The sequence below is a fragment of the Phlebotomus argentipes genome, unplaced genomic scaffold (genome assembly GCF_947086385.1).
Source record: "Phlebotomus argentipes unplaced genomic scaffold, Phlebotomus argentipes genome assembly contig_75, whole genome shotgun sequence".
In the NCBI taxonomy this organism is placed as follows: Eukaryota; Metazoa; Arthropoda; class Insecta; order Diptera; family Psychodidae; genus Phlebotomus; species Phlebotomus argentipes.
In genome coordinates this window covers 317,299-344,969 of record NW_026776170.1, presented here as the reverse complement: position 1 = coordinate 344,969, position 27,671 = coordinate 317,299, and the positions used below count along the sequence as shown (strand labels likewise).

At 38.7% G+C, this 27,671-nt stretch overlaps 1 protein-coding gene across 4 annotated transcripts; it reads left to right on the top strand.

The window, feature by feature from the left end:
- The first annotated feature begins 7,875 nt into the window (after window positions 1–7,875).
- Window positions 7,876–27,440, top strand: LOC132257104 (inhibin beta chain). Of its 4 annotated transcripts, none has more exons than XM_059753857.1 (6): window positions 7,876–8,488; window positions 13,642–13,862; window positions 14,550–14,879; window positions 17,047–18,515; window positions 23,917–24,020; window positions 26,953–27,440. In XM_059753857.1, exons 1-4 carry the CDS (start codon window positions 8,119–8,121, stop codon window positions 17,323–17,325), a joined length of 1,200 nt encoding a protein of 399 aa, XP_059609840.1. In that variant the 5' UTR covers window positions 7,876–8,118; the 3' UTR covers window positions 17,326–18,515; window positions 23,917–24,020; window positions 26,953–27,440. The 4 variants fall into 4 exon arrangements, with proteins under 4 accessions (XP_059609840.1, XP_059609838.1, XP_059609839.1 ...); XM_059753855.1 differs by having other exon boundaries at window positions 23,917–24,816; XM_059753856.1 differs by lacking the exon at window positions 23,917–24,020.
- Window positions 27,441–27,671: the final 231 nt, after the last annotated feature.

The window sequence follows — 27,671 nt, the reverse complement described above, 5'->3', positions numbered from 1 at the left end:
TTCAGCGATTGAACACTGTCGTTGACTTAAGCCTCTTCCGGAGCATTTCATGAGTTAAAACTTCTGCAAATATGAATTATTTTAGTGAAATTATCAAAAAATTTTGGATGTAACGCATTTTATCTTATTCAGGATCATGACCAGGTCCTGTCTTGTCATGCTGTTGAGACATTGCTCCCCGGAATTGCCTTTCTGAGACTGGTGCTTTCTGGAGGTGGTCTGTAAGGGATTCTGCAGATTCCCTCCTCTACTCCGAAAATGGAGAAATCACAAATTTAATAATTATGTGTTTTTTATATATATAACAGCATAACACACAGCCCAATTATTATAGTTTTTATAATTTTCAATGTTAGAAGATTCGCAAAAGAGAAAAAAGTTTATAATTCTGAAAATATTTACTGTTGTTCAGTGTTTCTTTGATAAAGAACAATTAGTTTTCGTTTACTTTTTTTGCAGTGCAATTTCATGCTTTTGATCACAATTCTTGCTATACCCTGCGTACATAATTTTCCGGGTTAATTTCTTCTGGAACGTACGCGAGAAATGGGAAACGTAAGCCTCAAATTGTTTCCGGGTGTGTCACACATTTTCTTGCAAACCTTTATTATGAAGTTTGGCAGGTACGCCTTTGTCGACCTAGGACACTGCGCTCTAGAAGCCTATTGTTCCCAGAAGAGGTGCCAGAGTCCTAGACCTATAGTCTTTACGAAGGCCAGGATAGCTAAAAGAATAGTTCTGACTTTACTGCAGTATATCGCTGAGGGATAGCACTCGCGAACGCCTTAGAACTTCAGTCTCTGCTCAATACGTGCCGAGCAGCGGCAGAGAATGTGAAGGTTGTCCTCAATATACTGAAGGCAAAATGGGAAAACGTCACACGCTGTCACTCCCATGTTTGTAAGATCTGAGTTGAGTGTCCAATGGTCAGTAAACAGACATGTGAGCGATTTCAATTCGGGTTTATTAAGGCCGAGAACTTGTTTTCGCCATCTTCCGTCAAGATTGATGAATGCCCAATTTGCATAATCCAACTTCAATTTTGCGGAATTTCTGTAGCAGAAGATTTAACGTCCGCTTGCTGACTTTATCTCAACTTTGAAATTAGTCTCGTCGACACGCGACTTCCACAATTGCACACTTTTCGGAGTTTACCTCAATCTTAACTTCTCCTTTTTTCAATATTCCCCATTTTCACGCACATACGTGCCATTCGTATTACTTCTAGAATAAAATGCACAAGCAATCATTGCTGTGCCATTTTTGTGCATAAATCGGAAAAATATTTAAGAGGTCTTATTTAATTGATTACAATATCTATGAAAAACTGGATATACTCGCAGCGTATGACTGAGAGGTGGAGATTGGGTATCCGTATCCTGATTTGTACCAGACTTCTTTGTAACAACCGAGTACACTGTATGCACTATTCAAGGTGAGTATCGTAGATTTAGAGTTCTATCAGTCCATTTTTTTTATTTGGACAAATAAAAAGTTTTTAAAACCTAGGCTATCGGGATTGTACAAAACTATTGCACCCAATCTTGACTAAAAAAAAGAGTTAAATGACACAGGAGCACGCGACGACCGTTCTAGCTTTAACAGTGCATATTGTTGAGATAGGAGGATGAGTTCACGTGAACACAGATAATTCACTGGACTAGTGCAAAGTACTGAGAATTAAATATATTGCTTTATTGTAAACATTGCTGTCGACATAGTTTTGACATTATCAGCAGAAAGCCTATTCTGCTAACTAGCATCATTTAAGCCACCGAAAAAGATTTTTATTTGTTCTATGGATTTCTCGAGCGATCTGATGACTTAAAAGTTGTGAATTAAATCATCATGTAAACCGAGATTAGTGAATATGATAATTTCATAGTTTTCTTTGATGAAAAATATTTATTTCTTCAATATGTTCTGAAATACAATCAGAAGCAAGCTAAGAACACTATTTTATATCCTCCAATAATTTCAAGTATATTTAATCGCAATTAAAATTAAATGTTTATGAGTTTATTGTGAAATAATAAATTTACAAACAGTAGTTATAAATAGCAGAAAACATAACATTCTTTACTAAAGATAGTCTATTGATTCCCAAACACTAGGTTCGTTTCGCGAAGCACATATTGCGATTGTTTCTTCTGGCACATAGCTAGAAGCGCTAGTGGGCAAGGGAAACCATCGAAATTATGTTTTAAATCGCATTGCATTTTTGATTATGTGCATAAATAATTTATTCACGATGTTATATTACGTTACATTTATTACATTACTCACGATGTTTCACAAAATACTTAATTCAAAATACGTATTTAGACAATATGTAACGTGAAAGAAAAATTCTACGTAATATATATCGTGATTCTTCCTCTGTTGCGTTCGCGATCTCCGTGGAAATCAATCGCAATATTTCAAAAATGGATTTTAATTACCCCTTCTTCAGGTTATCAAAAAGTATTTCGAATTATAATTAAAATTACAATAATGTATTGATAGAACAGAAACAACAAATAAAAAAAAATGTGGTACATTAGCTGGGATAGAAAAATTTCTGTCTTCCATGGCCAACTCGATTTAGTAAGCATGGAAATTTTCATATGCAATATAAAATTCAAGTCCTAAAAATCAAACAGTTCCAACTATAGTTCTATGGCTTTGCTAGAAAAGCTTGACCCCATTTTGATTTCTGATCTGGACTATCGAAATATGTACAAAATTATCTCAAAGTAGTGTGTCATAGGAATAAAGTTTTTTACTTAAAAATTTTAAAAATTTCGTTATTGACATTAGCTCTTCTGGCGGTGGTCTGATGAGCTTCTGTTGTTCTAAATAGTCGTAGAGTTATGCCAGAGTTTTCCAACGATCTCTAAATCATTAAGATCGGAGAAATAGAACTAAAGTTATAGCGTATTTAAAATTAAACCGTGATAACTCCGGTTCTGTTACATCCACAAAAACCTATAACCTATTTTTATAGACGTACTGACCTGGACTACAACATACGGAAATTGAAAGAAAATGCACTATCTGATTGCCGAGATACAAGCGGTAAAAGGTTTTTCAATATGACGGTATTTTTATGACGTCACAAAGTAATGGTGAATACGGCCTACAAAAGAGCGTCGAGACAAGTCTGTCGGTGAAGAGATTATCGAAATAGGTTGATAAACAATGGAGATATGAGCCGGTAAAAGTGTGAATTTTGACCTTCCGTATCTCCGCTCGTAATGAATAGGACCCTGAAAGTAACGGTTCGTTAGAAAGGTCTCGACCTCAGCTACAACATGTTTGAATTTAAAGAAAATGCAAGATTTCGTTTTCGAGTTATTCGTTTTCGAAATTTCGAAAATGGTTTTTCCGACTTCACCGCTCTTGCGGTGGTCCTACCAAGTTTTGTTGTTCAGGTGGGAGACGGCATTTTACGAGATCTTTCTAATGAATACAAAATCAAACCTATCGGTTAATTAGAAACAGAGCTATGGTAATTTTAATTTTTAAAATTTGAACCCTTATATCTAGGGCCCAGAAGATCCTAGGTCCTTAAGTGGCAGTTCTTTGTAAAGGTCTTGAGGCCAGCTTGACGAAAAGAAGTGCCCCCCCCCCCATTTTCGTCATTTTAAGATTCTCTGAAATTGCCTGAATTTTATTAGCTGGGATATACATTACAGTAATTATCAGAATTCGCACAAAAAATCGAAACTCGCAAAATCAACTCCAAATGACTCAGGTAACCTTAAAGTGATGAAATAGGATAAAAATGGGAGGGAACACTTTTTTGATTTTCGTGTCTATTTGTCGTTCCGTCCTTCCGTCCGTCCGTCCGTCGTGATAAACGGGCTTGTGGGACCTAAAGGGTAAGAGATATCGATGTGCAGTTTGCGGCAAAGTTTAAAAATATGCAATGGTAATGAAGATTTTTTTGGTCAAATCCAACCCCCCACCCCTCCGTCCGCCACTTTCAACACCCCCAAAATACACTTTCCTCAATTATTCAGCCCCTATGGATTCAATCGGGCTCAAATTCTGGTATGTTATAGCTGGCCTCAAGACCTTTACAAAGAACTGCCACTTAAGGACCTAGGATCTTCTGGGCCCTAGATATAAGGGTTCAAATTTTAAAAATTAAAATTACCATAGCTCTGTTTCTAATTAATTTATCCGAATAATTTTGAGGTCCTTACAACGGTATCGTAAAATGCCGTCTCCCACCTGAACAACAAAACTTGGTAGGACCACCGCAAGAGCGGTGAAGTCGGAAAAACCATTTTCGAAATTTCGAAAACGAATAACTCGAAAACGAAATCTTGCATTTTCTTTAAATTCAATCATGTTGTAGCTGAGGTCGAGACCTTTCTAACGAACCGTTACTTTCAGGGTCCTATTCATTACGAGCGGAGATACGGAAGGTCAAAATTCACACTTTTACCGGCTCATATCTCCATTGTTTATCAACCTATTTCGATAATCTCTTCACCGAAAGACTTGTCTCGACGCTCTTTTGTAGGCCGTATTCACCATTACTTTGTGACGTCATAAAAATACCGTCATATTGAAAAACCTTTTACCGCTTGTATCTCGGCAATCAGATAGTGCATTTTCTTTCAATTTCCGTATGTTGTAGTCCAGGTCAGTACGTCTATAAAAATAGGTTATAGGTTTTTGTGGATGTAACAGAACCGGAGTTATCACGGTTTAATTTTAAATACGCTATAACTTTAGTTCTATTTCTCCGATCTTAATGATTTAGAGATCGTTGGAAAACTCTGGCATAACTCTACGACTATTTAGAACAACAGAAGCTCATCAGACCACCGCCAGAAGCGCTTTGCATGCTTTGTTTTTTCTAATTAAATCGAGTTGGCCACGGAAGAGAGAAATTTTTATATCCCAGCCAGTGTACGATAAGCACACGTTAAGCTTGTGCTTATGTAAAAATATGTGGAGGGCCTCCAGTGCTTCCAGTCTTCTATTTTCTGTGCAGCGGTCCAAAATCGTGATGTGCCCGTACATGAAATCGTATTCGTATTCTGTTCCAAGAGGAGATTTCACCTCTCCGAAACGTCGTAAGGAAAAAGACGTAGGAAGGGAGTTTTTGCTAAACAGACCATTTCCGTTGTTATTCATGAATGAAGATTTCAATTAAATCTGATCGAAGCTATTCACGAGATTAGCTTAACTGTGTGCAAAGAATGGAATCAAGAGTACTGGATAAAGGCCTGAATAAAGAAGTGACAAAATTCATTCAAAATTTTTCCATACCTGAAGAAGGAGAATTATGCCACCGAAATATCGCACGGACAGTAAATGAGTGAATAGAATTTGACCATTCTGTATTTGTAAGCAATTAATAACAGGTTAAAACACGAATGATTTTTAGCGAATCGACGGTTGAATCCAGTTGAGTTTATAGATACGATCCCTACGCTCACAAAGTACATTTTCCCCATCAAATTGGACCTTACTGTAAATTCAATACGAAATGTCTGAAATTTCTTCTTTAACACAATTAGAATATATAGTGGACTGATATGGACCCATTAGTCTTTAGACTGTCGATTTTACCTGTCTTTCCTCTAAGATTGTTGTTAAACTTGATTAAATGCATTGTGTCACATTAGTCGCGCATTGGAGGATGTTATCCAATATAAACAAAGTGAAAAATAATCCACTTTTATAATTAAATGTGTTTTTGGCTTGAGAGGCCTTGAGAGCGCGTGAAGCGTAATCACGCGCCATCATCTTGAACTCATTTTGAGTAAATTACATGAAAAATTTGCATTTAATATACAATTTATTAGAGTCTCTGGCATCTATTTATCGAGTTAATTGATAATTTTAGAACTTATCAAGCATGATCAAAATACTAATTCCTCAATCGCCCCGGAAAATCCTGAGGAAAATGATTGGAAAAACATTTTTCGAAATGGGATGGCAATATTTAGGTATAGAAAAATATTCTCTACAAGACGTGCATATTTGCATAAGTATCTCACTCGTAAAATGCAAACAAAGGCGCTTGTTGGTTGCTGATGGCTGAGCTGGCACATCAGCGGAAAACTGAGATCTTCGGTGGTAGACTCACAAGTAAGAAAACTATCCACTACACTTAAACGCGACTTTATTTAATATGAAGTGATCAAATTACTTAAGTCCAAACTCCACGTATAATTTCATGAGCCTGGATGGATAATTGGATAAAAAGTGACAAAATGAGTGTGAACAATTCTGTTTGTGGAACAGCTGATCGAATAAATTTTTGAGTTAGCGGAAATCACCAAATTGCTCGCTCCTTATCGGTGTATACTGCATTTCACGATGCAATGATTTTCCTAGGTGAAATTCGTCAACATCGACTTTGTTGTTTAGAAGAATGGTCATGTGTTGGCACCCCGCGCCTAAACCCCAAAAATTAACCCTCGGATGACAAATATGAGAAGAATCATAATTATTATTGCACAAATGTTATATTCCGTTAAATGAGAAATCCCGAGAGCAGAATGAGAGTTTCGCGGGTGCTCTTGAGGTGTCCCACGACGCGGCGATGAGTCTAGGTGCCACCCCCCCCCCCCCTTCGCAAAAAATTCTCCATCAATTTTGTTTGATCAACCATATAAGCTGTAATCATGAGCATTGTGTTAAGTAAACTTCTCGATAAAAAGGATGAAAGCAAAAAAAACTCGGACAAAATTAATATGTTTTTCTATACTCATCTCTATTTTTTTGTATAGGGACCTGCGCAGCGCTAGGAATAAAATATATAAGGTCGCACGTGGTGGTTTCGCAGAGGGAAGATGCGCGCGATTTGTAACTTTCACGTACGGATTTTTGGGACGCGCATCCCCCAACTGGGACTTCGTAATAAATAAACCTTTGACTGTCTACAGTCTAAGACCGATGTGGCCCTTAAAGGCATGATGAATTTGGAAATTGTTTAGCAAATCTGTATTTTTAACTATTCTCAAATGAAAATAAAAGAAATCTGCAAAGCTTTGAAGTATTCATGGTACGGATTATCCATAACATAATAAAAGTTGTATTATCGGCACTACAACACTATAATGTGAGACTCAAAAGTTCATGCTTTGTTGATTCGTGCATGGAAAGGTATTATTTCACAGTGAAAGCGTTCTAATAAAACGCAGATAAAGACATTCAATATAGCAATATTGTGAAAGGGATAAACATAATACTTTTACGGAAAATACACTATTCTATTCTTAGGAGTGTACGTTCGATCTGACATCATCAAACTCTAACGAATATGCGATATTCGACCATTAATGAAAACCGTATAGCGATACCTATTAAAGTTTTATTTTCATGAGATAAAATACTTAAAATGAAATTAGTGGGTTGCTAGAGTATTAAATAAAACGAAATGGTGGCATCAAATCAAAAGTCGATTTCAAATACCTAATTTTGAGGTGTGTAACTTATGAAAATCTATGTATTAAAATTTAACGTACTGCGCGTAAAAAATTATTTTCACGGTTTTCAATAAATGTATCACACATATCGTTTGTCAATGGTTGAAATTTCATTAAAAAAAAAATCAATTTAACACATATCAAGTGAAATACAAAAATTTTAATATCAATTTAGGAACTTTTATTTACGCTTATTGTGTGATAATGTATCAGTTCATAGATTTCTCACAGATAGAGTCAGATTTTAACCTAATTTTAGCAGGCTAATGCATTTCCACAATAACGGAGTATTAAAATATATATATAATATATATATATATATATATATATATATATAATATATATTATATATATATAATATATATATAATAAAGCAACTCATGCGGATTTTTTTGCTTTTGCTATATAAATAAAAGCTTAACGTAAATGCTCTTTGCCAAAAAGGTTTATTGATTTCAAAGCGTTCGCTAAATAACTGTTGAGTTTTTTAAATTTGCGCTTGCGCCTGCTATGTAGTGTGCACCATAAGGAGATGCGGTAGCGTTTAATGTTGAGCGTCATTCGCATTGCAAACGTTGGTGCGACTTGTTGTCTTTCTCGTGACTCGTGCGGTGTAGTAGCGTGCACCCCTTTCCCCAGATCCGTTATGTGCGCGTGAGAGTGCTCACGAGGCGGTCCGAGCATGTCTCACAGCTGGTCCAGCCTCACGCACGCCCTAACACGCCACCGCCTCGTGGCGTGCCTTATTATTGGTCTAATATGTGGTCCACTTACGTATGCACGATGTCACGGTGACTGTCGTGTATCTCCCAAGTGTCGCCACTGTCGATCAACCCCGACGGATGCTCTTCGTCTAGACGCCATTAAGCAGCAGATACTCACGAAATTAGGCATGGCGTCACCACCAAATCTCACTCACGCACTGCCTAAGCAACTCGCTATGGACACTCTTTTCCGAGCCCAAGAGCCTGATATAAGCATCCGACGGCGAGTAGACGAACCCGATGATTTCTATGGTCGCACGCAAGAAATCATCGAGTTTGCTGATAGAGGTGAGTATGGGTCGAGCACAATGGCGCCAGCGTTGCGCGCGCATTCAGCAACAGGTGGTACCTGCAGTACGACGTGCATGTGCATCGCCAGACACGATCGATGACTTCTGGCTCCGACGCGACGGTTAACCGCGCATCACCCTAAGCATTGCCACCCATCTGTTTTCGAGTGAGGTTAGGGTGATCACAGTCCTCCCATGTGCTGCCATATTTTTGGATCGAATTTGCATTGAAATGTTTAGTATTGCGAAAGTAAACCATACTGAAAATATGCGGTTTTTCTACGTAGTATTATAAAAAGGATAAATAAAAATTACTTACTAATTCATTTAGGTGGCATTTACCGTCCCATTCAGAAACATAGTATTTCCCATTAGATGACCATTCGAGGCAGGTTTCTTTTTATTGTGACAGATTGTCGGTTTGCTGATCAATCATCAGTGATTGTGGTATTGATCAGTCGGATATTATGGTTTAAAGATAAGAAAACACGGGACGGCCTATTATTTGATCTCACTCGTTTTTATTCAAAATCCTACGTTTCGGAGGTGTTTTGCCTCCTTCTTCAGGGATGGAGAAAATATAAGGTGAGTCTTGTCATCAGAATTAATTTCACTACTTTGTGCTCTCCAATAGTCCAATACTTTTGCCATCTATTCTTGGAGGCACTCTTTGAGTGCAGAAAACGATGGTAAGAGTTTTGGACTGTTGGAGAGCACAAAGTAGTGAAATTCATTCTGACGACAAGACTCACCCTAAATTTTCTCCATCCCTGAAGAAGGAGGCAACACACCTCCGAAACGTAGGATTTTGAATAAAAACGAGTGAGATCAAATAATAGGCCGTCCCATGTTTTCAGATCTTTAAATCATGAGTGATTCTAAAATACATATTAATATTATAAAAGACAGAGCAGGAATGACAATTCACAATGAAGCGTATATTTCAGCTGGACCACTCAACAGGAAAGGCTTAGGCTGGTCTAATTTGCCATTTAAATACTTAATTTTTCGAGAAAATTAATAAAAAAGGGTTTTCAGTTAAGGAAGCTTGTGTATATATCATCTCTTCTGCCAACGTTTCGACCCTTGTTGGGATCTTTCTCAGGGCCACACAGTCCGAATTACAGAAGAAAACCAATATTGTGAGAAACAAATCGAAAAACAGAAAAATTACTGTCATTTTACAGCAAGAAAAACGAGAAACGATTGTCGCAAAAGAATTACAAGAACTAATATTATCTACAATAACACTCGCCAATCATCAGTTGAAGACTGAGTCACGCAATGTCATCAATCAGTTCTCTCCAGTGTTTGAATGATCGCTTTATATGCTGTGCTTAACGTCATGGTGTCAGTGCATATGTTGCAAACCAATTTCTGGTTGGCCTGGATGTGTACCATTTCAAGCACGAGAAGTTTGTTGTTGTTTCAAAGGTTGTATGAAATTTTTATGTCTAGATGAGAGATGGAATTTCAAGGAACCTTTTCAATTTGCTAAAATTATTCCGATCGGCTAGTAAGAATAGGAAAGATGTCCATTTTTCATTTCTGAATTTGGACACTAAAATCTTTTAGCATTTACTGCTAAGGTATTGCACATGGATGTTCCTGACCATTCGACGCTAGTATTTGACTTAAGTGCGGATATGGCTATGAGTATCGACTTTGAAAGGGTCAAAGTGTTTACACACAATGAATTAATCTAAATTAATGACCCTCTGCACATTCTTTGCCTCAGAGATGCTGAGGTTACTGTGAATGAACCCATTTTTGATTTTATATAAATGGGAATTTTTTGTGCTCGAACAATATTTTCGAATTTCACGATGTCTCCACCATAATATATGTCCGAAGTGCTGCAATGGGGACTCAAGCTGAATATGACCCTCAGGAAGTTGTCTGGGCGATTTGCACCCTGCGTAGAAGCTCGCCTCTGGTAGATCCCCACGTCAAGGCTCAGTAAAAGTGCAGCCCGAAATACATCAGCCCGAAATACATCAGCCTTGTTACACTTTTGGTTGAGTTCTCCTTGGCAGCCCTTCTCAATGTCCCCGTTATGACCGAAAGTCTTCCGACGAGGGCGTCAATGTGCGAATCAAAACTCAGTCTCTCATCAAGTGTGATTCCGAGATATCTAAATTCCGCGACTCTGTCCAACAAAGCCCCTCCAATGGTCAGCTCCACGCCGTCACCACAGCCTCCAAATACCATGAACTTGCACTTTTTCGCATTTATGGTTATTCTGCTCTCGGTCGCCCAGTCCATGATTTTCTCCAAATCACGCAATGCACAGCCCTCGATCACCCCCACCGTCGTGTCCAGAGTAGAGAAGGTACAAATCGTCCGCATAGGTAAAGAGCCGGCCATTTAGATCAACATCCTTGATGTCGTTCACAAATAATTTGAACAAAATTGGCTCGAGACGACTGCCCTGGTGGACTCTTGCTCCACACAGTGCAATGTCGGAGTTGACACAGCCCTGAGACGTCTCTTGCCTCCTCCACTCCAAGTAGCTCACGATCTAGTCACGGAACTTTCCTTAAAATCCATACGTGCTTACTTGTGCACGAGGATCCGGTGGTTTACGGCATCGAAAGCCTTCTTGAGGTCGATGAAAACGGCCAGTGCAGTATTATGCGCGTCTCTGGCCATTGGAATAACGTCCAACACGTCGCAGACAGCCGATACCGTAGAGGAACGCGGACAGAAGCTGTACGGCGTCTTGGTGATTATGCTGTGCCTCGCAGCGTATCCGGAGATCTGCTCTGTAGCCAGAGCCTCAAAGATTTTGGCCGCCATCGGAAGAACATTAATTTCATTTTTCATTTATTTCTAAATACACTCGTGAGCCTTTTACAATCCTGTCCCTTCACCGACAGGGCCTCGAGCGGCGGCTGCCGCCGACATTCACTACAGTCTCAGCGGGATAAACGGCTGAAACTCCCACATCATTGACCGATAAATACAAAATACAAGCGCTTACCCTGTTACATAATCTATTACAGCAGCTTAGACATAAATAGGTTTCGGAAAATCGGTGGGGAGGGACAGGATAGTAAGGGGAACGAGGAGTAAGAGGCGGCGTAAGCTCTGTAGAGCTTGTGGTGCAGCCAATTTGATCAGTTATGGGCAGTTAAATACAATCAAACGCAGAAAAACAGACGCCGCAACTGAAGATTTTACACAGGCAAAAACAGAAAGAGTGAGAGCAAGGTGCAGGCAATACCCCAAAAAGCCAAAAAGTGAGAAAGACGAGAAAGGGCGAAAGAGAAAGAAAACAAAAAGAAGACATAAAGAAAACAGAAAAAGAAAAGAAGAAAATATAGAAGGAGGGTAGGAAAAGCCCACGCAGAAAATCATCACCCGACAACATGGAAACCGAGATCACCTAGAAGTCACAGAGACTGCCGCCGTGACGAGAGGGGGGGGGTGGGGGGGCGAGAAGGCCACCCACGACAGAACCCACGAGCATCACAAGTTTCACGAAGCCGAGAGACATCCGCGAGGCGAGAAGCAAAAAGAGTCGCTTCGATCCCAGGTCTTATCTGGCCCAGATATGGAAAAAAGAGAGACGCACCTCCCCGAGGAGATCAGAGCAAAGGAACAGACCATGTCAGCCCCGGCCCCCACATACGCCCCACCGGCTGTGTATCCCAAGCAGAGCCCACGGAAAGGCCCCTAAGGCCCTAAGCCTCAGACCCCCTACATCATTCTCTCGACAAAGTAACTGGGCCGAATGCCCGATTACTTGAAATAACTTCGGTGTAGTAAGGTCTCCACCGCGCCCCCATCAGCGCACAAGCAGACACAAAACCCATCGGGGCCCCGAGCGCGACAACACCACCAGGCGGGGACGCACAATTTTAATTTGCTTTATGCTACTGAATTTTTCAGCAGCTGCATATGGCTGTATCTGAGATGACACCTGACAACCTGTACGGATGTGTAGGAAGTACTGGACTTCCTGCAACACTATAGCGGTAAGTCCATAGGCACTTAACCGCGGCCGGATCATTGCCATTTTAGAGGCATAATTTGCTGGATATGCAAGCCCAAGGATCCGGCTTCACTGTTACACTAAAGCCAGTTATTGGCTAAACACGGTTCCCAGCCTTAAAGGAGTGTTGCGCAGAAAGAAGAACAAAGCAGTGTACTGGCTGCAAAGAAACCAGACAATAAGACGCCTCCTTGCTGATGCAACATTGATGCTTCTGTAGTTGGAAAAATCCTCCTTATCTGCCGATTTATAGATGGGGGTGATCTTTGAGAGCTTCAACAAGTCAGGAAAGATCCCTTCCCGGAAACTGATGTTGATGAGAGCGGCAAGCGGCGCGGCGACAAAGTACTCGGCAGCCTTGTATTGGCTCGCTGTCTATCCGTCAACTCCTCTGGAGCTCGTGTTTTTTAGTCGCCTAATTGAAACTTTCACATCTAGGATGGATACATCACGGAATGAAAAGGTGTACTGTGCCGGCAGCTCGGTTCCAGGATTGGGCCGCATGTTGTGAGACAAGCCCTAGACCAACATTCACACAGCATTCAACAGAATGCTTCGAAGATTCATTTCTTCCTCCCCGGTGTCTGTATATTTAGTCCCGGTGATCTTTTTCAGAGACGACATCACCTCCCATTCACAAGGGTTTGTTTTACGGGGGCAGATTGTCAGTTTGGCGACTAAAAAAAAGTTTTTCTAACGTCCACCTTTACATAAATATGTAAATGTAAATGGGCAGAGCACACGAGACAATTCGAGTGAAGAGTATATTTCATCTGCCACGTTCAATAGCAACACCCGCTTTTGGGCTTGCTCTTGTCCATTAAAGGCTTAAGTTTTTGCACTCTGCTGTGTTCAAACATTTTGCAATCGGCGGGATTTGAATATACGACTGTCGCAACAGGAGTCAAATGTGTTGATCGGAGCAATCTTGCACCATTTCGGATCAATTCCAGTCCACAGGCAGTGGTTAATAAAGTCACTTATGGGCGGGACAAAAGATTCAGTGCACATCTTGAATTAATTTTTCTTTCTTCTTGATTTCTTTTTGTAGTACAGGAGTTTATAATTGGTTTCCCAGTGTTACTTATAGCAAAGTTTATTATCTTTGAACTGTTTATTTACAGTCTTGTATTTTGCCAATTTTATTTTCATAGGTGGCGTTGTAAACGGACAGCACTTGCTTGAGTTTTCTACAAATCAGGATCAACCGGCAACACAAGAGTTACGTGTACGTACTGCAACTCTTTGGATACGCCTTGATGTAGTGGGTAGAAAACGTAAAAGACGAAGCATCCAATCTAGGCACGAAATCACATTATGGATCTTCCAACTCCTTGAAGCGCCACATAATACTTCACGCACATTCCACGATCATGTAAGTACACGCCCGCCAACGAATACTAAGCAGTATGAGATTCATTCTACTGCGAAAAAGTAAATACGAAGCCAACGCGTTCTAACTCCGAACGCGTAAAACAATTAAATTTTTGCAAACACGTACTTAGATGACATCAGCAAGGCTAAATATGACGAAATGTGGGGGGCGGGGGATTTTTTTTATTGCTATTCGTTTATCATAAATGGTCTCAGATAGTCTAAATAGAGCGAGATAATAATATATGGTATTCACCAAAGGTTTAAAGTATGTGTTTCAACAGAAAATGGTGTCGTCAAATCCAAAAAATAGGTGTTCATCTGACTACCTTGTAAACCTCTAAATTCAATAATAATATTTTTAAAATTTCTAATGTCAAAAATTTATTTTTCGAGGTCAAGTTATATTGAAATAATTATCCAAGTACTTCTTTGTCCTCTTCAAGATGTTTCTAAAATGTGTTTATACTTGTATGTGAATGTCAAAAAACCCGAGTTATGTTGCTTTGAAATTTTCATGTGAAAATTGGGTTGGTCAAATTTCGAGTTGTTTGCGTTTCTCAGTTCATTTATAAGCTAAGCTTGGCGTTTGGTTTTTTGTCTTTTCAATATGTTATAAACCATTAATATAATTTCATTTTGCATTATGAAGTCAATTTATTTATTATGTTTTTATTGTTCTCGATAGGAATTCGATCGCATCGCTCGCATGTCAGCAACAAGTCGTGTGGCTCTTACACATGCAAGCTGGCATAAGGTGGACGTTACCTTAACAGTACGTCGGTGGTTTGCGCAAATTCATGCTGAGCCATTGCGCTTTCTTGTTGACTGCTCGGGATGTCGTGGACGCGCCCATGTACACAGCTTTGGTTCACTTCGCCAAGTGGATCCACACCGACCTTTTCTTGTACTACATACAGACCCAAATACAATGCGGCGTGTACGGCGCCGTGCATTAGATTGTAGCGGAGCTGTCCGCGGTCAATGTTGTAAGCAGCGCTTCTACGTTAGTTTCAAGGTAAGATGACAAAATACATCAAACTACAAAGGGTTAATAACTATTTCTATCATAACACTTCAGTATCTAGGCGATTTGAAGCAAAAACAAAAAAAAAACTTAAATGTCGTTTAATTGCCTATCCATAGCCAAATCAAAACCCCCATTATTAAGGATTCTAGAGAAGTTTATCACTTTTCTAAGTTGGCGATATCTATAGTTTTACTCAGAAAATATCATTATTTCTCAAGAAATAAAGAACTGAAAATTCCAAAACGGGTTATATTTCAAGAATTTCAGCTTAGTGATAATTTACCATCACTAAGCGCTGCAGTAGTCCACCGTGAACGCCAGTGCTATAGATCTTTGCCTAGTACTCCTAAATCGCATTTTGGCTACTCCACATTGTCCACTTTTCACGCACGTGACCATAAACTATTTAATACAGCATGACTGAAACTGAATAGAATAGAATTGGCCCCGATACCCTACTTGAATTCTAGCCCCAAGGCGGCCGTGGTGCAGTCGGTAGAGAGCCAGACTGAGGACATCACAGTCGTGTGTTCGATCCTCATCACTTGCAAATGATCGAACACAGCAGATGCGAAAAATATTAAGCCCTTCAATGGCAAATATAAAAAATTCCAGCCCAAAATAGGTTGCTGTTAAATGTTCCAACTGAAGTAGAAACTTCTGTGGAAGTGTATTTCGCATCTGTCCTTACTTATAGATGGGCACACTACCAGACTGGTGTCGCTTGTAAATGAGCGATATCGTCTGCAAACACGCCCAAGGCCAAGCTCTGCTAGTCTGTACATTTGACTGGCTCACTTTGAAAGCCTTGCCCTCTGAGTGGAAAAAAAAAATCAGAGGATAACCGGGGGAGAGGGACGACATAAATAAAATAAGAAGATATCAATGAAAGTCACAGGCCAAAGCTGTACCGTCTGAAAGGTAACTGGATGACTGGTTAGCTTTAGGTCTTGGCCCTTAAATGGGAAAATTTTCCTGGGGATGCATAAAGGGCCCGTCAGATGGCCTGGATGCCGTGGAGCAAGAATTTCTTGTACCACCCCCATTTCTAATCTAATCTAATCTGAATTCTGGCCCTAAGCGCTAAGAAGCGGTCTACTTCTTTTTCCTCACTCCCAAACCGGTTCAACCCTTGAACCATCCCCATTAACATAGGAAAAAACTACTTTAATGAGTTCTAATAAACTTACGAATCTGAGATTCGGGGATTGGAAGCATCTCGGAGAAGGTGACAATCAGTGAAACGAGACCTTGGAATTTACAAAAAAAAACTGCATGTTTTTCATTGAATATTGGCCGATCTCAGACAGTGGCGTACCAAAATTACCGACTTATCTTGAAACTTTCGTCGAGAAACCCATACTCCTAGTTAGGAGTAACGTCGCAAGTTTCCCTGTCCTGGCAGGGATTCAAAATGTCCATAGGAAGAACTTGGTACCATCCAGAATCTCGCAACTACGGTCTGTCCTGTAATAGGCTGGGGTAGACTGAAGAGCGCTGAGAACCTCGTGTTCTCTGGTTGTTCAGTCATTGCCTAAATCTTCGCATTTGGGCCACTACGGGCCCCTTCTGACATCATGTTATATTAAGATCTCCTAGGATTATTTACTTTTTATTTATTTATAACTAATCTCATTACAGTCATTTACTAGGAATCATCTTGCTTCATGCAACGTGGCATTAGAATGTTATTAGGAAGTTATAAGTTATAAGAAGTTTAGTTGTTATTAGGAATGTGGCATTAGGAATTTTAGTCCATAGAGGACGCGCCTTGTACTGTTGCAGAACATACTTTAATTACTTTACTCTAGCTAGGTAGCAAAGAAGTATTTTTAAGAAATGGAAAAATATCTTTCTAGATTTTTAGTAACTTCATTTCCTAAATTGTAAGAGATACTAAATGCAGTTTTTACCAAAGGAGAGAATAATGTAGTAGCTCATAAAAAAACTAATGCAAATCCCATTCTTACCTATCCATCTAACATTTTCAAAACCCTTTTCACATATTTTTGTCGTTTGCCTAACCTCTATGGCATGGATAGTACGCAGAATTTAGTATTAAATATCTGCAAGTGATACATTATGAGAACACATTTTGTTTTTGCTTATTTTCTAAACCAGCTGTAATGTAAGTAATTTAGTCTAATTTTTTCAGGCGCTTGGTTGGGATGACTGGATAATAGCCCCACATGGTTACTTTGCCAACTATTGTCGTGGTGAATGTGCTGCTCCCCACAGAACGCCTGACACATTTCTCACCTATTATACTCACATCATTGATGAATTCCGCAAGATGAACAAGCTGATAGGAATGCAGCCATGTTGTGCCCCCCTCAAGTTCTCCAGTATGTCGCTGATCTATTTTGGGCCTGATCACAAAATCATAAAGCGTGATTTACCTAAGATGGTGGTAGATGAGTGTGGATGCCCATAAGGAGACTACAGTGCCGCCCATCTTTCCGTCCCTGTCCACCAGACAGACACTTATGCGGTAGTGTACAGTAAGGGAAAGACAACTGGGAAGTAAAAATTTTAAAATATAGGGTAGAGGAAACATGATGCACGTTTTAGGTTAGGAGCGTTTGTACAGATCACACATACCCATATTCGCACTTACGAATACACACATACAAACACAATAAAAGAGGGCGTTGGCACTCCGGCGAACGGTATTCCATATATTTGGTGAGTTTTATTTGATGTGCCAATAAAATGTACCTCTGAATTACCGCCAGCCGGAAGGCCATCTGATGCTAGCGTTAGTTAGGTGGGTCATTGGGTTGACCTCCCTATGGTCATTTCCAAAGACTCTTTTTTATCGTGGGACCATAAGCGCATTCTAATTTTGTTGCTTTCTATTATTTGCGATATTTTGCAGCCGGACTATTGACTCTATTTTTCTTTTTTCACTATTATACTTCACTGACATATTACCATATTCCCTCCAGACTTACCAACAAACATACTTATCTATCAAATATATTTTTACTAGTTAACACAAATTTTCCAATACATATACGCCACAAATACACACATTTTTCTTCCCCTTATATACATCTGTTAGGCGCTTTACACACATGGGATAATGCGAGTGGAAACTTAGCCAGTTCTTAACTACACCAAGTTTCGTATGCACTGCAAGCGAGGTATTGCATTCATAAAACACAAATTTCGATTGTTCTCGCGATTGATTTTTTCATTACTACGATCTTGCACTTTGTTGAAAGTGAAGGTGTTTATAAATTCCTTTATAATATACGTAGATTTATATATTTTTAATTAATTTATTTCCGACGAAATAACCATCTCGATATTAAAAGTCGCGTAATACCATATTTCCGAAATATTGTAGACAGTTACTCTATGAAATCGATGAAAGAAATTGATAAGTGACCAGGAAAAGCGGAAATCCGTGGAAATGTCGAAAAGAAGTGTGCTGAGTGGTTCAGTCAGGAACACCAGCAATTTAATTGAAGTGTGGAGATGACCAAATAATGATCTCAGAAGGCATCAAAGATACGAAACGGTGCATGAGAAGTTGCAAAAGGATTTAGAGAATATGGAACTATGATGACTATTCTGGAAATCAGGACTAAAATGAAGAATATTCAAAGCAAAATACAGGTAAATTCATATTTTCAATAGATTCTAATCATGGTGTAATATTGTATTTAAATCACCATGAAGTTGACAATACTGCAGAGAGCCCTCTGCAGTATTGTTAACTTGCTGAAAGGAGACTATGGAGGGCGTGTAGTTACACCCTCCACAGACTTCTTCTAGCAAGCGATGACACACTTGATAGACTTCTTCATAGATGAAGGTATTTTTTCGGAGCAAGTTTTCAAAACATCATTCTTTGCATCACTACCACAGAATACCGACTATAATCGAGATGAAGGCTATCGATATATAAGGTGCTGATACTTCGATGTTAACCATTTTAATGCGACGGGCAAATGCAAGAAGAGAAGAGTTAGTGCAATTCAGGAAGAATTAATAGGGAGACAAATGATTTTTCGAAGAAAGTCAAATGAGATTTCCGAAAAATAGTTTGAACAGACTTAGACATTTTTCGACAAATTTATATGAAATATAAAAATTTCAGTTGGAAATTTAAAAATATTCAAGCGTTTACAGACTGAATAAAAAGAATTTTAAGCGTTTTAATACTGAATAATAAATAATATAATTTCAACTTTTAAATTTAAATTTAAAAAGGAGTTGAAAGGTCTTATTAAGAGCTTCAATGGTTTGTGAAAAACCTCAAATGCGCTCAAATATAAAATAAAAATAATAGTAAATAATAAAGTTTATTCACCTCTATTAGTGTGTGCGTCTGCCGTCGACTTCAGAGTCGACATCCCCGAGAAAACGGCATAAATCTCGGTTCATTGGTCGTATGTGCCACTTACACTAGTAACAGTTAGGTTCATAGTTTATTTTAGACGCACGCAGCCCACGGGAAGAGGGTAGCATAACAGCAAAATTCCCCGTGGGAATTGAAGCGCTGTTCGAGGGTTCAGCTTGGTGGGGCATTTCGGAGACATGGTAAGGGTCCGCTCATATTCAGCAGTGTTACACAAGTCAGTTTTGATCTGTTCGATATACTAAGATGCAACATTATACAGTCAGCAACTACGGGGCGTGGATGACACGGGAGCTCATTTAGGTGCACTAGAGCAGCGAGCCGCGATTTCGAGCCTCGAGGTTATGACCAACCCTGGCCGACAGGTATTCTAGCCACAAATGGTCAACCAGTTCACAGGAGAAAGTGTGATCTCTTATTGCTGATGAAAAAGAGTCACAGTGTTTTATATTTATGCGCGTAAGATAAAGGAAGGATATTCAGGTCAAAAAATGCTTTGAAGAGCGAATCCCGCTCCCTTTTTCGTAAAATTGCACGAACAACGCTTCTCAAATCCATTTGTGACTCCCAAAATGTGTTCTTCAGTGGCATATTCGCTCACATTTTTGCGTATTATTTTAGATTAATTTCTTTGAAATCCTTAAAGTACCGCATAACAAATGAAAAGAAAAATTTCGCAATGTAGATTTTCGAGCGCTAAACAAAGTTACAGTAGTTCTACACTCAACACATGACACCAAAGTACTCTAGTTCTTGGCAATTCGCTTTTTGATAAGTACTTCTTTTTGATTGTATTCTTTCAAGAGAGATTTATTTACTTCAAGTTATTGACTGTAATTTTTATAAGTTTGCAACGGTTTAAGCGATTGACAAATGTGAATAAAATTCATAATTATTATTGGTACAGCTTTACCACGAAAACCATCCAAGCCGGCACATGACAACCAAACTTAAATATAACGTTAGTTTGTAACAAAAATTTGGTTATTTACAGTGTCAAGAATGACATTACCAAATGACTTATAAAATAGCGTTAGTGTTAAATCACCAAATAACATAACGCTATTCCTGCGAAGTAAAAATTTGAAAATAATCAGAGAACTTAGAACAAATCAAGATGACTTAGTATGAGAGAGGGAATGAGAATCTTTGAGGTGTAACGAGTGCCTCAGGAGCATCAAGATAAGGATTTTCAGTGTCCGAATAGATCCGCACATTCCAGCTTCTGATTGTTTTCCTGGCGCGGACATCGCATTATGCCATTCTTTTACCGTATCGCAGCAACACAGTCAATGAGAATTTAATTGTTGTTGACTGTTTATGTATAATTTAAGTAAAATTTTTCACCTTCAGTGCAAAACAATCAAAGCAGCGTTAATTTTAAAAATGAGGATTTTTAATTCCTCGGTCTCATTAGCTACGTAAACTTTGGGCTGAAGATTGTAAATTGGTTTGTGAATTTCATATAAATTTACTTGGTTTTTCACAACTTCTTCCAAAAACATACGAACGCGGCGAATTGTCATGTTTGTGTATGTGTATATGTGAGGATTGGTGCCTTCTATTTCACAAGGAGAAGTAAAGTGAAGCGCGTAGTTCCGTGAACGATTTGACGTTTAAAACAGTGCTCAACAGTGTATTAACAAATCTCTTCAATAACCAACAAAACTGTCGTACCCATGTGATATGAAATCAACACGAAATCTCCGCTAAGCTTCTCCCTCTTAATTCCGAGGAAGCGATTGCGCGCGGGAATATAAAGGGATTCATCAGAACTTATTCTCAAAGATATTTTATTGAAGACTTATTGTTTTAGTCAAATATATTTTTAAATATATTTCATAAATAAATCATTTAAATTTTAAAAATATTTGTGAAATTTCAAATTCCTCTGTAACTCCGGGAAAATCCTGGGGAAATATTTTAATTTTTTGATATAGAATATTCGGGTTTAGAAAAAACATTCTCTACAAGACGAGTGTATTTGCACAAATATCTCACGCGTGAAATGCAGACAAACGCGCATGTTGGTTTCCGTTTTTATGCAATTTGCCATATATAACGTGTTCATAGAAAATGTGTTGTCTAATTGGGTCATCAAAGACACATTTCGTTTGGTGCGACGCTAGAGTGGAAAAGAATATAATTCATCTCCTCAGCGCGTTGAAGCGCTGTAAAGCGGAGAAATAAAGAAAAATTAAAGGGTTGTAAAAGGGTCATTACCGTACAGTTATTTAACCGTTTTTTCTATGCTCCACATAAGCCTTTACAACCAAGTTTCGGTAACTTTACCAACGGTTATATGACACTTTGTTTACAAGTGAAAACGATCGGAAAACTGTCATACAAAGGTTTTGAGTTGCCCGAGCAGCTTTGAGTTAGCCAAAATTAGTGATGAAGATCCTTCGAAGCCGTACGCCATCTTCAGAGGGCAACGTGATCCTTCTCTTGTCGCTCATCTTCATATCCGTCACTCTGAATTCCTAGCCGCTGACCTTCTCCCCTGTCCGATGATGAACTTAAAGTCGTGATTTTGTTTCGCTCAGGTATTTTTGTAACTATGTGTGTGACAGAATGTTGAGGAGAGAATGCTGATCGTGCAATTTGTGGCAGTGAGATTAAAATGTGGTGATCTGAAGATAATTGACCAGCTTACACCCCAAACACCCGCACACCTGAAGAAGGAGAAGTAAATAGCTCCGAAACGTTGTGACAGAGTGGAAAGGAGTTGAGCTTTCTTGGCATTCGTCCCGCCACACACATAGTAACTTAAAGCCGTTTCTGGCCACGCCAGAATCGAAGAGTGTTTTGCTTTTGATTTATCTGTCGTTATGAAGATAAAGAAGAAGTTCTGTAGCTACTCCACCTCCTCCTCGCTTGATGTGCTGTACGTCTTCTCTTTTCAAAAGGTGGGTTGCAGTGGAGCGTGATACACAACCCGCCCTCTGTACAACCCCACACGTGCTAAATATTTTATGTTAAATCTATACTAAAGATGTGTTATATTCTATATGCGTAAGAATGACCAACAGCTGCGTCACCTTTAAGTTACATGACTTCATTCCAGAGGTCCAGGTCGGCGTCGTTCGCTGATAATACGTCTCCACCTTCTTTTTATGGGAGTTCTTCTTGTTGAGCGAGAGCACCAGTCCAAAAAACAATCTTTCTGTGTATTGCAGAATTTTTCAAAAAAAAAAAATCAGTAAAAACTTTACAGACTCTTCTTGCCCAAACTTGTAGCTAAAAAATTCTTTTTTCATAGGAAAACTAAGAGGAATAAAAAGCATCTACATCTTATTCGCTCAGCCTTCTAACTAGGAAGTATAAAATCTAAACGGGTACTCAAAAGCTTTCCTCAAAATTTTAAACGTTTCAAATGTTTCCTATAATACACCTTATTGTGGCGACAAAAATACGGAAAATTTTACTGTCTTAGCCGATTTATAATCCACTAACCCGTGTTCAGATAGTTCAATTTAGTTTTATCGCCGTTTCTATGCACCAAACCATAAACATAATTGTAAGAAACACTTCTCTTCCTTTGGCACTTTCTGCCATTTTCATTTCTGTGAATGAATACTTTTTCAATTTACTTAACTTCTCTAGACATTGTGAGTGTTAATTTCTCTTCACCTCACTCAAAGGCGTAAATAACACAAAATCATATGTGTCACAGCATCATTTATCTTTGCAAGGATTCAGAAATCCATTTAATCATTTCAAACGTTTCAATATCAAAAGAAAACGCGCTAAAGTGCGTTTATAGAGTGACCGGAACTGAATGAGGCTATCAACTAGCTAAGTTTCTTGTTGCATTAGCCCATGTGTGTAAAGCCTTGCAAGTTATCCCAACAGTAGTGTTTCACATGGAAGTCATCGCCATTTTTTTTTTAAATAAATATCGATAAGAATTTTGTTCAATAACCTTAAAACAAACATAATTAAAAATTAATTTGATTTATTTGATTGAATGGGAATAATCCAGCTAGCAATTTAAATGAGTTAGCAAAAATTGGCTAATGAAATAGGTTAAAATAAAAACAAACACGACCAGTTTCTTAATTTCGTGCAATTTGTAGAAAAAATCTAACTATACAATTCCTTCATTATTAGAAGAGATATTTTCGACCAGTTTTGTTTTTAAGATGGCAGATTTTTAGTCTAGTTACAAAAGTAAAAACACAGCTTTTTACTTTGAACATTTTTCGGAGTTCCGTCAGATTCTTATTGGGCTCTGCTTTACTTTCAGCGTTAAATTATGCTTTCGTTACTCAACGAAAGCGTGTTCGTTTCTCTTCTCGCCTTTCTTCCGAACTTTGTTTATAATAAAAAATTTTCAGTGATATGAAGACTGAATTACATCACACACACACACACACATGGTGTAAGGAACATACAGAGAAAACCTTATTTTTAAGATCTTCGAAAAAAGATGTTATTAGAAGAATTATGGAAGCTGTTTTGTATGAAATCAAGGATATTTGTATTGATTCTTGAGCTTTTCAGGTATTTTCTCGCCACGAGATATTCATTGGCTTATATAAATAGATGCATAATTGCTCTATCAATCATATAAGGAAGCTGTAAAGAAATTTTCAGACATATAATATGCTTTTTATGCATTCTTCGAGATTATACATCCTGAATCTCTTCCAGTACCATGTTGAATCTTGCTTCACATACCATACATAAATACTCATGCAAAAGAAGGGATTGCAGGAGTTTTACGCGAGTCTTCAGCACTGGTGTACGACTCCAGAGTAAGTGGAAATAGATGCTCACACTCCACAATGTTATCACTACTCCTGTTTTTTTCACATGCATATTATACTATACCGTATATGCTGCTTATGTAACGCGTATATTATCCTGAATCTTTGAGTACAAGGTCTCGAATTATTCCTCTATAAACTGAATTGAATTATATACACACGTACACGTACACGGATGTTTTGATATATATCAAAGGAGAGAGTAGATTAGATTAGATTTAGTTTTGCGGGTTGGGCGTCAATTCGTCCCCTTTCCCTGCCACTGCTACTATATTTTTTGGTCTATTGTGGCCCCCTTAAGAGATCAGCCGATCACATTAAGGCTGCTTGTAGCCCGCAATGAGATGTTGTGGCTAGAGTTTTACGGTCTACCGGTGCATTACTGACTCTCGCGGTAAGCAGAATGCTCCGAAGCTTCGTCTCTTCCATCCCCGGTATTTGTATATTTAGTCCCGGAGATCTTTCAGTGACGATGTCACCTTTGTTGACGTGTTTTGTTTCATGGCGGCAAATGTCAGTTGCCTACCAACCCACTTTTGGTTTCTAACACCATCTCTTATATACAGAGACAGAGCGCAAGACAATTTCAGTGAAGCGTATGTTTCATCTGGAACATTCAACAGCGGCATCCGCTTGGGTTGCTCTTTTGCCCATTAAAAGGCTTTTTTATTGCACTCTGCTGTGTTCAAACATTTTTGCAATCGGTGGGATTTGAGCACATGACTGTAGCGTCGAGAGTCAAACGCATTGACAACTGAGCCACAGCCGCTCAAAAAAAGAGAGAGTAAGTATTAATTTAAAAGTTTGCTGTTTGGATTGCTCTGTGAATTTTGTCAATTTTTACCTGTTCATGCCCTAATTGAGCCCTATGCAGTATCTTGGCTCGTTTATAAGTGCTCATAGTGCTTATTAGTAAATTATGTACTATACCTTTTGCCTCATTTATCTCGCCACAAGCCACAATGACTGAACAGTGACTGAAAAATAATATCCAACCAATTGTCTTGCCCGGTCTTGAACTGGGGCTTTTGAATTGGTACTTCAGCGCAATCCCACTTTTGGTCACTTTTGGCTTCGACGTTACGAACTTTCTATACTGCACCTTTAAGACGTCCGCTTGAAGGCTTGTTCAAGACTTTGAAATTTGTCTAGTCATTGAACGATTCCTAAAAATTGCATACTTTTCGGAGTTTATCGAAATCACATGTGCACATTTTTCTCAGTGTCTCTCTTTTTCACGCATCAGCGTGGTATTGCTATGACTTCTGAACAAGCTTCTGAAACATTAAAATGCACGAGCAAACATTGTTGTGCTATTGTCGAGTACAAATCAAAAGAAAATTCAGCAATTACTAAACGTTTTAAAATCGTTGAACAAGCGGCCAACATGTTTTGACAGCGAAGAGCTGCCTTCTCTTTAAGGTGCGCTTAAATAAAGATTTACATTGAAATACATTCAAGTATAAACTATATCCTTATCTAAGAGCTCAGATTCTCAATACAACCAACCTCAAATGCACAAAAAATTGAATTTTCATTGACATTTTTTATAAATTTTCTGAGAAATCAATTTATGAGTTCAAGAGAGAATATTTAAGCATGCTATGAATGCAATAAAATCTTTTTTAATATTTTCATGATACTCTCAAACGGTTTTTTTCTGGAAAATATAAGTTGCAAATCTGGTAAAACATGCTGTGAATAATTATGGAAATTCATTTTTGAAGATCAAATATTTCATTAACTTTCAATTGTAATCTCATTTTATTAATTACAATATCTTTGAAAAACGCCATATGATTGCAGCATTGGCACAATTATATGTCGGGCAATGAAAATAAACATGTTCCTGTGATGAGCAATCAATGCCCAACACAATAAAATGATTCGGAGAAAAATTAAAATTTTTCCCCATAAATCGGTGAATATTTAAATATTTATATTTTATATATTTGACATTTACATCAAAGCTAACATCTGCAATCGCGCAAAAAAATTGAAACTCGCAAAATCAGCTCCAATTGACTCTGGTAGTCTTAAAGTAAATCTTTAAATTCTTATATGTTGTAACTGATATCAAAACCTAACGAAACCACGTTATGGGGTCTGATGTTTTAGAAGCAAGGATATAAAGTGTAAAATTTCATAACTTGATCAACCCATATATCCGTTGTTTATAATGAAAACACTGCATTTGTCTGCCGAACATTGTTCGACTTCGTCATCTCTTTCATCTGTTTTTTTTTTCTAACAAGATACTATCTTCGTGTGTAAAATCGCACGAAGAGAGTATCGCTTAGAGTAGGAGGGAAAATACACGATACGTGTGGCGAAGAAAGAGATGACGAAGTCGAAAAATGTTCGGCAGACAAATGCTGTGTTTTCAACATTATGAACCTATTTTAAGCATCCTTTGACCAAAAGACGTGGCTCGACGCCCTTTACTTGACCACATTAAAGTCTATGACGGTATCACAAACGGCGTCATATTTTGGTTTAAATATTATTGCCTGTATCTCAGCAGAACCGTTTTGCATTTTGATAAGTTTTCTGTGTTATATTTCAGGTTATGACGTATCAAAAATACGTCATGACTTTAGACTGATGAAATAGGACCGAGTTATGGTAGTTCACAGTTTCGTTTTTGAATACCCTATAATTTTGATTCTATTTATCCGATCTGAATGATCTTGGTCTCGATTGCAAGGTCTTGAAAAACTCGACGTATATTTAAAACAACAGAACTTTGTCCGACCACCGCATGAGGAACTAATGTCAGTAATAAAATATTGTTAAGATTTTAAAGCCAAAAATTTTGTTCAAAGTATCAGATTAGATTAGATTAGATTTTTTTAATTCACAGCACGTGTAATTGTCACAGTCTCTCTTGCGGCCCGTTGTATATGTGCATATCCCGCAGATGTAGAGGAGGAGACGCTGTGCTGAGGAGTCGTGACGCCATGCTGGAGGAAGATGGAAGATAGCCATGGGGGCTGTTTGGCTCCAGATGAGATATAGTGCCAGGCATCGAGGGCTCCAGAATGTCAAATCTACCTTTCGGAACCTCTGGACTCTGACATTATACACAGGGGCCGGACGGTCGTGGGAACAGCACCCGCTATAGTCGATATTCACAGCGTGATCCACAGATCCAGTCAATCACCACAGACAAAGGCTCAGATCCAGACTTACGCGGCGGCCGTCTTCAGCGAGTTAAATTCCCGCAGTACATTGTTAGAGTAAAGTAATTCAGTAGCCTCCTTTGAAGAAAAGCCATGGGTTTTCCACGGCCAGTATAAACGACAAGCAGCTTGTGGGTCACCCACATCATACTAATCATCATCATACTAATGACGGAGCGAGAGGATCCCCCATTACTTTAATAAAGAACTGGAATGGTCTCTACCGCGTGCGAAATACATGACTCTCATTAAAGACATCTGAATTCTTGTAAGCGATAGCAGGTGAGAGACACATAACTCCCCCACAGCGTAGCCCACAGTAAAGATTTTATAGGTAAGTCTGAGCTCAAACAGTGCAAAACATATATACCTGAGCAACTTCCCACCAAAATTACGCGGGGGATACCCTACATACAAGGTACTGAGTCGCTGATGCAGTCCGGACGAAGCCTGATAC

Coding starts and splice junctions, on each gene's coding strand:
- LOC132257104 (XM_059753856.1), top strand. CDS start 8,119: ATGTCTCACAGCTGGTCCAGCCTCACGCACGCCCTAACACGCCACCGC. Junction 13,863..14,549: donor CACGCACATTCCACGATCAT/GTAAGTACACGC, acceptor TGTTCTCGATAG/GAATTCGATCGCATCGCTCG. Junction 14,880..17,046: donor GCTTCTACGTTAGTTTCAAG/GTAAGATGACAA, acceptor TAATTTTTTCAG/GCGCTTGGTTGGGATGACTG.